At 30.7% G+C, this 13,837-nt stretch overlaps 3 protein-coding genes across 3 annotated transcripts; 1 reads left to right on the top strand and 2 right to left on the bottom strand.

Annotated features, from left to right (window-relative positions):
• Nucleotides 1-2,343: 2,343 nt before the first annotated feature.
• LOC110643346 (G-type lectin S-receptor-like serine/threonine-protein kinase SD2-5) lies at nt 2,344-3,516 on the bottom strand. The gene has a single exon (XM_058142364.1). It carries the CDS (start codon nt 3,514-3,516, stop codon nt 2,344-2,346), a length of 1,173 nt encoding a protein of 390 aa, XP_057998347.1.
• A 565-nt stretch (nt 3,517-4,081) lies between these two features.
• Nucleotides 4,082-6,008, bottom strand: LOC131177399 (pathogenesis-related protein PR-4-like). Its single transcript, XM_058142362.1, has 3 exons — nt 5,910-6,008; nt 4,363-4,536; nt 4,082-4,252 (listed from the first exon to the last, which is right to left on the bottom strand). Exons 1-3 carry the CDS (start codon nt 6,006-6,008, stop codon nt 4,082-4,084), a joined length of 444 nt encoding a protein of 147 aa, XP_057998345.1.
• A 5,438-nt stretch (nt 6,009-11,446) lies between these two features.
• On the top strand, nt 11,447-13,550 carry LOC131177400 (UDP-glycosyltransferase 74F2-like). Its single transcript, XM_058142363.1, has 2 exons — nt 11,447-12,156; nt 12,774-13,550. Exons 1-2 carry the CDS (start codon nt 11,509-11,511, stop codon nt 13,503-13,505), a joined length of 1,380 nt encoding a protein of 459 aa, XP_057998346.1. The 5' UTR covers nt 11,447-11,508; the 3' UTR covers nt 13,506-13,550.
• The last annotated feature ends 287 nt before the right edge of the window (nt 13,551-13,837 follow it).

Below are 13,837 nucleotides of genomic sequence, written 5' to 3'. Positions count from 1 at the left end.
GGGTTGAAAAGCTTTTATTTTTGGTCCTGTAAGATCAAATAGTGCTCTGATATCACTGTTGAAACAGAAGTTTAAAGCAAAAAGAAAAGAAATCCAACTTGTTTTTATTCAAGGAAATTTTAGAATTTATACAAGAAGAGAATAACAGTTAACACTTGGCAAAGGCTCTATTATAAGCATTTGATTCCTGACATGATCATAACTATCATTTAGGCCTATTAGAAATTGAATTAACTTGTCACTGTAGAAATTTCACTCATGCATTTAGATGCACCACATTTGCACATAGGTAAAAGGCGTAAACACAGTAATTCATCCTAGCATTTGTTAAGCTTTGTAAAATATGCCATGAGAGGTAAGTCATATTGAGTAAGTGCCTTTATTTCTCTTTTGATCTGGTTTCATTGGACCATTGCTTTCACTAAATCTCTTTTTAATCTCCTCCCATAGGACCTTAGCAGATGATGCATATAGAAAGGCTCCTGCTAAATCTTTATACAAGGTGTTCAAGATCTATGAAATCACCATATTGTCTATCTTTTGTCATTTTTCATACAATCTGAACCTTCATCCAGTACTTCAAATTTGCCATTAATGAAACAAAGCTTATCTTGGCTTTTAATGTTATACTCATTGATCTGCTCCATCTTAGGTAATTTTTAACAGTTAATGGAGCATTGACAAGCACTATGCCAGGATGATCAAAGTTTCGCATATTCAACATACTTTCTTCAACCTTGTTGATTGCTTCCTGGCTTTTATTGCCAAGATTCAACACAGATTTATCATTACCACCTTCGTCAGCCATTAACAATTGCCTCAAAGAGAAAAGAAGCAAAGTGACAAAACAAATATGAGATTTGCAGATCTCAAAATTAAGAAACCCTTGATAATTACCAAATCACAGGCTAGAGCTTTGATACCATGAGAAAAATGGTACAGATTGCAAAAGGAAGCTGGAATCAAATGAATTTCATTCACCGAGATGATAATTATATATACAGCTGAGCTGAGCTATTTGACTTGCTTTTACAGGATTTTAGAAAGTTCTAGAAAAATCTAGCTAATAAACTAAAAAACTTGCTTACATGTTTGTTATAGCTAACTACTTGCTATTCAACATTGTGCTTCTTTCTAATCTTTTTTGCTGTAGAGTATGCTGGGCATTCTTTTACTTTGTTTCTTTTAGTGTTGTTGTTGCCAGTGCAACGCACCATTTCATTAAAGGTACTTTTTGCTTTGTTTTGGGCTTTTAAATCTTTCCTGCATGCTTACTTTTGTGACCCAATGCACCATTTTGTCAAATACTCTTCAGCTATTGATAAAATAATCATCAAAATTAAAATATATGCATACCAATATTTTAGATGTCCCTACTTTGTGGTAACATCAAACGCCTATTGAATTCATACCTTACTGGTACAGAGTACATGCGAAGGTAAAATAACTCTTCTAGGAAGAGAGGTAGGGTTGGTTAATGCAATATTGGGGCAACTCTCCATGCTAGGTTAAAGCCCCAATCCCTAAGACTGAGATTACCTTTCAAGTCTACATACGATTGGTGAAACTATAAATGCCTGAGTTATATATGCCTAGTGCATCTAAAGAAAGAATTTTAGTGGGATTGAATTCCCAAGAATGGTAGATAATTTCAAATAAGTGAAGGAAGGGATAATTTCAAAGCAGTGAAGGAAGAGGATAAAAGTAAGGACTATCATGCGAGGAGCAAGATGGAAAGAGGCAAAAATATCAACAAAAAAAATCAGAGCATGGTACCTAAACTCCAACGTTTAAGGAAGATGACCGTACCCCTCAATACTTTGGCCATCCCTCAGACCCTCTCTGTGAACATCTGGAAAGAAAGCTATCCTCTCATTCGTTTTAGGAATTCTAACTTCAAAAAGTTTGTTGTTTGCTTGGTCCAATGAAAGAAAACGATTGAAGAGAGAAGGGGCGACGAAAGACCTAATACTTTCTATAGTGGGACATACTAAAGAAGCCATGGAAAGAAAAGAAAGCTACCTTACCTTGTTTAAAGTCACTAAAGAAGGAGGTGGGCATGATGCATTAGCAAAAACAAGGGGAGAAGCAATGTAAAATCAAGGACGACAATTGGTAGGAAACTTGGAAAATTTTTAAAGCAGAAGATAGAAGGCATGAAAGAGAAGTAATGGCCTTATATAGAGGGGAGATGACTTTATAACATCTAGAGACAATCAAATATGTAGCAGCGAGTTAATTACATTTTTCTTGACATGACTTAGAAATGTTGAAACAATAAGCCTTTCTTGCTACAACAAAATAGACATTCCAAATAATGATTACCTATTTATCTTTGTTGCTTCATCTTGGTCCTGACAAAATTGATGCTGATTGTGGTACTGAATGCACCATAACGACTTTAATAGGAGCTTCCACGACAGTAGATGTCAAAAAGCCATAGTTAAAAACTGGTTCCATGGTTTTCACACCCTCTAAAACCTTCACTATAATCGACATTGAAGGCCTTTTGGTGGGATCATTATGTAAGCACCAAATGGCAACACTGATCATCTCCACTGCTTCATCTATGTAGTGTTGCATGTTAGTGCACTTATCAACCAAATCAATTAATTGATTCTCCTCTGCCTTTTGTTTCACAATGGGTAGAAGTAAATAATCATCTTCTTCTGACTGAGAGAGGTCCAAATTTTTCCTCCCACAAATAATTTCCAAGACGACAATACCAAAGCTATATACATCAACCTTTTCTGTGATTTTTCTGCTCAGCCATTCAGGAGCCATATACCCTCGCGTTCCTCGCATTTGAGTTACTACATGGCTTTGGTTCCTATCAATCAGCCTTGCCAATCCAAAATCAGATAGTTTAGCATCAAATTTGTCATCAAGAAGAATATTTTGAGGTTTGATATCTAAATGGGCTATTCTCATTTTACAATCTTCATGAAGATAAGCTAGCCCTTTGGCAATATTTAGGATGATCTTCTTCCTGATTTTCCATTCAAGAGTGTCCTCTGGATTTCTGTTGAAGATCCATTTATCTAAAGATCCATTGCTCATATGCTCATAGACTAAAAGCTTGTGTGAATTTTCGGCACAGAATCCTATAAGCCTCACAAGGTTGACATGGTGTATGCTACCTATTGTCTTTACTTCCGCTAAAAATTCTTTTCTTCCTTGGCCAAAACCATCTAAGCGCTTCACTGCAACTTTGGTACCATCACTCAAATTACCATAAAAAACTGATCCAAATCCTCCTCCTCCGAGCTTTTTACGGAAGTTATCTGTTGCAGCCTTCAAATCTTGGTAAGTGAATCTTTTGGGCAAGTTTGTTACTTGAAGCAATGAATTCTCGCAATCTTTGTCTACATTGTTCTCTCTTCCTTCCTCTGTTGATCTTTGTCTAATATATCGCATGCATAAGCAAATGAGGAAAACTACAATTGTTGTAGCAACAAACACTGATGCCAAAATTATCATAGCGATTCTTGATTTTTTATGTGGACGCTCAGGCATGGAATCAAATGGGCTTGGTGCAATAGAGAATGGAATTTGCTCAACCAATGTTCTTGTGTTATCTGAAGGATCGAATCAATAAATCACTAAGTTAATCAACAAATCATAAAAGAATTATTAATTAAATATTACATCCATTAATATAAAAAAATTTTAATTTTCATTTTTGTAAAATTAAAACTTTAATATTTTTATTAAATTATATATACATATATTTTAATAGTGATTTTAAATTTTATAAAACATAGTTTTTATTAAATTTTATAAGTAAATTACTAAATAATATAAAAATTAAATAAAATATATTTATTTTAAATATTTTATTAAAATATTATACAATATAAGAAATAGTTAGTGAATTTTATTTATTATAGAAATAAAAAAGTTTTTATGTAACTTTAGTGAAACAGTAAAGTTACCATATTTATGATCTGAAAGTTACTGGTTCAAGATATAAGAACATCATCTCCGCAAAAATCAACCCTTCATAGACTCAAAAAATAATTAGAGGGATAATTATTATAGAAGAAATTTAGTTGAGTATATATATAATATATTAGTTAATTCAATTACCACAGTCCACAAGCTGGTAGTTCACGGTAAGGCTGCCTCGAGAATAGCCTTTTCCATCTGTGTCTATTCGCCGGAAAACTCCCACGTCTAAGTCCAATCCTCCATTGCTGCACTGATCAACAATTCTCACCGTCACATTAGCTCCTGTTCCAATATTGGTCACCTGAACACATCACGTGCAAATAAGAATTTTATGAATAAAACTCACAGGATTTTATATATCAACGAATATTGATGAGTTTCCACACACGCACACATATATATGTTTCTTACATTTAAGCACTTGCCACAAGCAGCTAGTCCATGAGGTCCGACCGGTCCACAGAAGGCCGTCCATCCATATTTCTGGCGCCACTCGAGAGGCTTGCTTGCATCCCATGCTGAGCAGTAAGCACTTACAGCATTCAAGTCCCATCCATTATCTTCAGGATTGCATGGTACCACAAGCTGCCAATAAAATCAACATCCAAAAAATTACTCCTGTTCTATCGACATCGCCGCATAAATACCATGCAAAATTTATTTATGTTGGATTTGGAGGAAGAAAAAACTAAGAACATATTTATGTTAGAACAAGTAGGAGGGAAAAGACATAAACTCATTACTAAAAATAGAAAGTTATCATGCAATAATTTTTTTTAAAAGTTATCATCTTTTTATTAATATAAATTAATTAAAAATACTTATTGCATGTTTTTCAAAAATTAAGATTTTTTCACCTATTACATTGAAACATGTAAAAAAAAAAAATCCAAGACCCTTGAAGTCTGATAAATTACCTAATAAAACCGTTTTTTCATGTCAATATTTAATATAAAATGATAATCTAATAGTATTTAACTAAATATATATGCAAATTTACTTAACATTTAAAAAAAAAAAAAGATGGTTATAAATTTTTGAGACTCGCATATGTCCAGTTATAATTCTATATCCATCCACTATTGAATTGTCATTTACTGTCATAACACAGAGTTCCAAGCCTGCGTCCTTTCATTTGCTCATTCTTCTTCTTCTTTCTTTCTCCTTTTGCATAACTGCCTTCCTTCTTTTCCAATTTGCATTGTCGTTGCCTGTCAATCTTTCTTCTTCATCTTTTTGTTGCTACCATGAAACATGCAGAACCTTATTTTAGTGAACCAAAATGTGTACCCAAGTGTTTTGGAACGTCATTCTGGAACGAGTACCAGTTTGTGATTCAAAGGGTGCACTGAATTATAGTCTGTTTAGCATTGAATTTTGAAGGTACAAACTGCTTTTCTAAATAAAAATATTATTTTAAATGCTGTTAAAAAAATAGTTTGAAAAAATTTGTTTTATTATTTTAGTATTATTTTAAAATTGATCAAATTTAATTTTTAATTATTTTTTAATACTATCTAATAGTATATTTAAAAAAGTAATTTTTTTTTCAAAGTAATGCGAAACAGCCCTTAGGTAACTATGAAATAAAGCATCTATATATTACAAGCATAAACACCATAAAACTATTGCGGAGAACACTCCAAGGACCTGTAATGTCGACTCAGTCACCAACATTCATAAGAAACCAAAACAAATTCAACACACTTCCATTTAAAGTAATCTTCACATTTACCAAACATCCATTTAAAATGTACATGGCAGACAAATTTTGGTACCACAAGCTGCCAATAAAATCAACATCCAAAAAATTACTCCTGTTCTATCGACATCGCCACCTAAATACCATGCAAAATTTATTTATGATGGATTTGGAGGAAGAAAAAACTAAGAACATATTTATGTTAGAACAAGTAGGAGGGAAAAGACATAAACTCATTATCTTCAGGATTGTCGACAATATAGGTTGCTCTCACATTGGAAGCACTTTGGGAATTGGCTTTAGCTATGAGAAGGACAAGGATCGCCATGCTCAGGGTTACACTTACCTTACCCATGGTTATGTGTTTTTGGTTTTGTGAAGACTATAGGTACAAGAATGCTTGAATAATTATAGGAAAATTCCAGCTGGGAAAAACTTGGAAAATGATGGCAATTGAACTTAGACCGAGGACTTTGAATATCAGGAGTCAATTGAACCTAGAAGAAAATTAAATTAATCTGTTTTTGTTTTTATCTCTTGGAAATTTCTCCAAATAAATGTCTAATCAATAAAAAATTATATACATGTATTATTATATGAAATCCACTATGATTTTATTTAAAATGACTATACAGTCGGTGCAAATAAAAATGACTCTTTATATATTAAGCTTTTTCTTCCTAGAAAAAGGAATTTTATCCCATGCCTTTGTTTTGCATTCCTGTCTTTATCTTTTAGCATTATTTCTCAGATTAATTTCTTAATATGGCAACCTCCCTAACAAGTAATATGTTCCTCCCCAATCTATTATATGTCCCTTTCATGTCAAATGCTGAGGATCGCTGCCATTGACTCGTTGCTAGATTTCACATTTTTCTAACTTCTCCAGCGCTGCTAGTTACTTTTATAAAGATCTCAATGAAGTTATTTAAATTTTTTTTCTTCAAAATCAGATCAGTTACTGAATTATTTATTTAACCAAGGCAAAGACCCAAATAAATACTTAAATTTTTTACTTGGTAGCCTGAATTTTTAGAATATGCAATTGAGACCCTTAATATTTTTAAAATGAAACAAAATAGGCTGAAATGTCTGTTAAATTAGCCTAAGTGGTGCCCACTTAATATTTCTTAAATCCCCAGAATTATTTTTGAAGAGATCCTCTCTCTCTTTCTCTCTCTCTCTCTGTCACACCTCGTAATCCACTGTCAAAAGCTTGGAAGAATTGCCTTGCTGTCGATCGAACAGGTGAGAAATCGATCACTTTCAACTTATTTTAAAATTTATGTGTACAAGTAAAGAAATAGCCATACCCAAGCATGGTGCAAGTATTGGCTATGTTAACTAAAGAAAGCATTCTTTCCATATAAAAGGAAGAGAGTGCTGCTACTGCTGGAAAGAGTGAGAGTTACTGTTCGAAATATAGAGTGCAGAGAGAACTTGAGAGCGCTGGAAAGAGAGTTTGAGAGATCTAGCAAAATGACGAAGAAAAGAAAGAAAAAAGTTTCAAATTTGTGTTCGTAAATCCTCTATTTTTAGTAATGAGTTTATGTCTTTTCCCTCCTACTTGTTCTAACATAAATATGTTCTTAGTTTTTTCTTCCTCCAAATCCATCATAAATAAATTTTGCATGGTATTTAGGTGGCGATGTCGATAGAACAGGAGTAATTTTTTGGATGTTGATTTTATTGGCAGCTTGTGGTACCAAAATTTGTCTGCCATGTACATTTTAAATGGATGTTTGGTAAATGTGAAGATTACTTTAAATGGAAGTGTGTTGAATTTGTTTTGGTTTCTTATGAATGTTGGTGACTGAGTCGACATTACAGGTCCTTGGAGTGTTCTCCGCAATAGTTTTATGGTGTTTATGCTTGTAATATATAGATGCTTTATTTCATAGTTACCTAAGGGCTGTTTCGCATTACTTTGAAAAAAAAATTACTTTTTTAAATATACTATTAGATAGTATTTAAAAATAATTAAAAATTAAATTTGATCACTTTTAAAATAATACTAAAATAATAAAACAAATTTTTCAAACTATTTTTTTAACAGCATTTAAAATAATATTTTTATTTAGAAAAGCAGTTTGTACCTTCAAAATTCAATGCTAAACAGACTATAATTCAGTGCACCCTTTGAATCACAAACTGGTACTCGTTCCAGAATGACGTTCCAAAACACTTGGGTACACATTTTGGTTCACTAAAATAAGGTTCTGCATGTTTCATGGTAGCAACAAAAAGATGAAGAAGAAAGATTGACAGGCAACGACAATGCAAATTGGAAAAGAAGGAAGGCAGTTATGCAAAAGGAGAAAGAAAGAAGAAGAAAAATGAGCAAATGAAAGGACGCAGGCTTGGAACTCTGTGTTATGACAGTAAATGACAATTCAATAGTGGATGGATATAGAATTATAACTGGACATATGCGAGTCTCAAAAATTTATAACCATCTTTTTTTTTTAAATGGTAAGTATATTTGCATATATATTTAGTTAAATACTATTAGATTATCATTTTATATCAAATATTGACATGAAAAAACGGTTTTATTAGGTAATTTATCAGACTTCAAGGGTCTTGGATTTTTTTTTTTTTTACATGTTTCAATGTAATAGGTGAAAAAATCTTAATTTTTGAAAAACATGCAATAAGTATTTTTAATTAATTTATATTAATAAAAAGATTAACCCAAAATCGTTCAGAGTGGAGAAAGCGAATTCATATAGTCGACCCTAAATTTTTTGGATAAAAGCTTAGTTGAGTTGAGTTGAATTATATTAATAAAAAGATGATAACTTTAAAAAAAATTATTATTTTTAATTATATTTTCAATATTTTACAAAAGTTAAATAATGTGTATGTTATGTTAAAAAAAATTGTCATACTAATTAATTTTTAACTTTTTTACAAACATATTATGTTAAATGAAATTAAAAAATAAATTATACCAAATAAATAAAATTTACATACTGAATAAATATAATTGACACATATTAAATTAAATTAATGTACTAATTAAACATATCTCTACATATTCTACACCTCATTAAGTCGCCTACCCATGTCACAACTCGAGAATACCTCCATCAGGTAACCATGCTTTATTTTATGCCTCATCAGTACTGGTTGTTTTAGCACTTATTTAGCATTACTATTGGAATTTTAGATATATTATTTAAAGAATATTAAAAAATAATTTAAAATTAAATTTGATGTGTTTTACTCATAAAGATATTAAAATAATAAAATAATTTTTTTAAAATTTTTTTAATAATATTTAAAATAATATTTTTATTTTTCCGACCTCCAACTGCAATATCAAAAATATACTGTCTTGCAGATTGGGCATGGGTGATTTGGTACACATATCAACCGTCTCTTGACGATGAACCATCTCTTTGGCAAACTTTAGTGTGTATATTAGTATTACTAAACACATGCATTTTAGTATCCATGGTCCAGCTTTGTGTACGGTAGGTATTGGATCCAATCATCATCACCGGCTTTCTCACGGCATGTAAAGAATCAAAGCAAATTACACAATCAGAGGCGGATCTTAAGGTTGACTAGAGGTAGGGGGCCGTCTCTCTTGGGTAAATTGCAATTTAGTCATGAGATTTAGTTCCCCTATTTTTAAAATTCACTATTGAGTGCTTAAAATTTTAATAAATTGATAAATTCATCATTATCATTAGAATAACCATTAATTTCTCATGATTTACATTAAAAATATGAAAATATTCTTTATTATATTTTTAATTTGAAACAACTAAGTTTGTGAGATTTTATAAAGTTTACAATTTATTCATTTAATTTTGGACTTCGTTTGTTTCATTGAAAATAATTTATATATTAAAAATATTTTTTCATAAAAAATATTTTTTATGAAAATATTTTTTACTATTTAATTGCATTATTTCATTTATATATAAATATTTTCACATTTTAATAAAATTATTAAAATTTAAAAAATAAAAAATAATTTCTTTTTTTTTACTAGGATAATATTTTCTGTCGATTAATTTTTTTTTTGAGTGCTTTAAAAACTAAAAAATATAAAAATATTTTTTTCATAAAATAAATAGAGCCATAATTTTATTTTATTTTTTTTACAATTCATCCCAATATTTTTATAAACTGATCTTAAATATTATAATTATTTACTTATGAGCCCTTATATTTTATAAATTGATCCCTATATTTATAATTATTTATGAACAAGTTTCTAGATTTTTATAAATTGTCCTTAAATTTATAATTATTTATGAATAAGCCCCTAATTGTTTTACAAAATAATCCTCAAATAGTAAAATTATTTACAATTAAATATCTATATTTTTACAAATTGATACATAAATATTATAATTATTTACTAATATGTCCCTATGTGTTTACAATTTAATCTCTAAATATTATAATTATTTACTAATAAACCAAATATTTTTTCAAATTGATCCTTAAACATTATAATTATTTTCAAATAAGCCCCAACATTTTATAAATTGATCCTTAAATATTATAATTATTTACGAATAAGCTAATGTATTTTATAAATTGATCCCTAAATATTACAATTACTTACGAATAAGCCTCTTATGTTTTAGAAATTGATCTCCAAGGTTACAAATATTTAATAATGAGCCCCTATATTTTGCAAATTGATCCCCAAATATTACAAATGTTTAAGAATGAGCCCCTATATTTTAAAATTGATCTCTAAATATTCATCCCATATTGGGTCTTTTAGTCCCTTGATTAAATGGATTTAAAATATAATATTAAATATTTTATTAAATCATATATAAAATATAATATAATATTTTATGCAAGTCCCAATTTCTCTTTCAAATCCCTTATCTGTCAGTTCCTAATATAGGGAGTGTACTCATAAATAATTATAATATTTAGAAATCAATTTATAAAATATAAGCTTATTCATAAGTAATTATAATATTTAGGAATCAATTTATAAATATGTAACAACATAAAATTTTTTTAATATAAAATATTTTTAATTTTAGCATTTCTTTAAATTTATTTTATTAATATTGATTTGCTATATTTTTTTATTATAATGTTAGCATTATTAATATTGGAAGTGTTTGTTTTAAGAGGTAATATATGTTATACTATAATTTTCTTCATATTTTATATTATTATCATCATCTTCGTTGTTATTATTATTTTGAAAGGAATTTTAGACTTATTTAAAAAATATAAAAAAGATTTAGGATTTATTATGTAATTAACCCCCCCCCCCCCCCCCCCCCCCAAAAAAAAAAAAAAAAAAAAAACAACACTTTCTCCCCAACACTTTCTCCCTTCCTCCTATTTCTACCTTGCCAGCAAAGACCAGTGAGCTGATGACCTTCCCTAATAGCCCCAGCAATCTCCGGTGACTCCCAGGACTTTGATCAGCGGTGAGCAGGACCAGAACAAAGAGAGAGAGAGGAAGGAGAAAAAAGACGTTGCGAACTTCAAGGGTAATTTTATGACTGCTTCTGGATTTCGACGACCCTACTCTCGATGGTGCTGGACTCCTCACTTTTCAGGCTTCAAATCTGGACCTTCCTCATCTGTTTTCATGGAGTTTTCTAGCAAGTGAGAGGAGAGAGAAAATGTTTGCCTTTTGAGCTTTCCAGTGAGATTTTCGACAAAAAAATATCATTTATTATTATTATTATTATTATTATAAAATATTTTTATGAAATATATTTTGTATGTATAAATTAATTTTCACAAAACAACAGAAGTTTAAATATTAAATAAAAGAGGCTCTTATACTTATATATACACACACATAGCAACCAAGCTAACACGAACCCTGAGGTTAGACAAAAAATCAAGAGATGGGGGAGAAGTCGTACAGAGGCCATGTCCTATTACTTCCATATCCAGGCCAAGGTCACATAAACCCAATGCTTCACTTCTCTCGACGCTTAATCTCCAAAGGTCTCAAAGTCACCTTAGTAAATTCCATTTTCATTTCCAACTCTATGAACTTCGGTTCCTCCATCGGCTCCGTTCACCTTGACGTCATCTCCGACGGTTTCGACAACGGTGGCTTCGCAGAAGCTGCCAGCATCGACGAGTATCTTGTCCGACTAAAAGCCGCCGGTTCAAGAACCCTAGCAGATCTCATCAAGAAATATAGTTGTTCCTCCAACCCTGTTGGCTGTCTAATTTATGAACCTTTCTTGCCGTGGGCCTTGGATGTAGCCAAAGAGCATGGTCTGTATGCTGCTGCGTTTTTTACTCAGCCGTGTGCGGTTGATTTTATTTACTACAATATTCATCATAAGCTGTTGACGGTGCCGGTTTCTTCCACGCCGGTGTCGATTTCTGGGTTACCGTTGCTTGAGCTTAGGGACATGCCGTCGTTCCTTAATATGCCTAAATCATATCCGGCTTACTTTGAGATGGTATTGAATCAATTTTCCAATACAGAGAAAGCTGATTACATCCTTATCAACACCTTCTACAAACTAGAGAAAGAGGTAACTTATTTATCTTTTGTGATCCTTTCTCTTTCTCTTTCTCTTAGGTTCATAGTGTTGTCCCTTGCACATTGGTTTGACTTCAGGCCGTTTTGCAAAATATAAAATTTGTGCAAAAAATTATACCACATATCAAAATTGAGAAAAATATTTTTTGATAAACGATAATTTTTTTATAACTAAAATTATACTGTAATTTTTTATAATTAAAATTTAATAATTAATTAAAAAATTAATCATATTATTTTAAAATAAATAAATGTCACATATTAAAAAATTTTAAATAAAATAAGTCTTTAAATATATTTTATATTTATTTTTTATTTATGAAAGATTTGAATAATTTTTAAAATTTTAAATTAATTTTTTTTCTATTATATATTAGTAGGTGAACTCTATTTTATGTTTGTCCTTATTTTTTTTATGAAAAGTAAAAATTGAAATTTTTAAAAATATTATATTTTAATTTTTTTATAGCTAATATTAATTTTATAGCCTTTTCAAATTATGGTTTGGATGGAAAAATTCCTGGATAGATTTGGTTGATAGTGAACTATACATATGGGTGATTAATTTTCTTACTTTTCTTACTTTATAGCATTATGTTTAATGTATAGGTGGTGGATGTGATGTCTAAAGTTTGTCCAGTGCTGACAATTGGGCCAACAGTTCCATCAATATACTTGGACAAGAGGATTGAAGATGATGATGATTATGGGCTCGATCTCTATTCATTAGATGCCTCAACTTCCCTCAACTGGATCAGCACCAAGCCACCAAGGTCAGTTGTATATGTGGCCTTTGGAAGCATGGCTGATCTAAGTGACAAGCAAATGGAGGAACTTGCATGGGGTTTAAAGAGAACCAATTTCAACTACTTGTGGGTCGTTAGGACTTCTGAGCAAGCAAAACTACCGAAAGGTTTTATGCAAGATTTGGGAGATAAAGGCTTGGTTGTGAACTGGAGTCCTCAGGTGAAACTTCTACGAAATGAGGCAATGGGGTGCTTTTTTACCCATTGTGGTTGGAACTCAACAATTGAGGCCTTGAGCTTGGGTGTGCCAATGGTGGCAATGCCTCAATGGACTGACCAACCACCCAATGCTAAGCTTGTTGAAGATGTTTGGAAGGTGGGAATTAGAGTGAAGGTTAATGAGGAGGGAATAGTGACTAGAGAAGAAATTGAGTATTGCGTAAATGAAGTAATGGTGGAAGAAAGGAGAAAAGAGATGAGAAGAAATTGTGAAAAATGGAGGGAGTTGGCTGTGGAGGCTATTAGTGAAGGTGGAACTTCTGATAAAAACATTGATGAATTTGTGTCTAAATTAACTAGCTCTACACGTCATTGAATTAAAAATATTGTATTGGATAAATATTTAATCTTATTTTGTCTAGTCTGATTTAATTTAATAGCTAAAAAGCATATTGTTAATAGGCAAATTTAAGTTTGAGTCCCACTTTCTTACGCTATATGTATATGGCGTAATCAAAGTTGTAATGTAATTATGATTACATTACATATTTGATTACGTTGTTTGGTGGTACAAAAAAATTTGACATAATGAAATAACAATTAAGTAATGTAATTAACTATATTTAAAATAAAGTAATTGTTATTATATATAAAAATAAATATAATTATAATTATTTATTTTGATTTTCTTATTTATTATCAATATTA

Source organism: Hevea brasiliensis, unplaced genomic scaffold, assembly GCF_030052815.1.
Source record: "Hevea brasiliensis isolate MT/VB/25A 57/8 unplaced genomic scaffold, ASM3005281v1 Scaf444, whole genome shotgun sequence".
NCBI classification, from domain to species: domain Eukaryota; kingdom Viridiplantae; phylum Streptophyta; class Magnoliopsida; order Malpighiales; family Euphorbiaceae; genus Hevea; species Hevea brasiliensis.
This window is presented reverse-complemented; position numbering and strand designations above follow the sequence as displayed.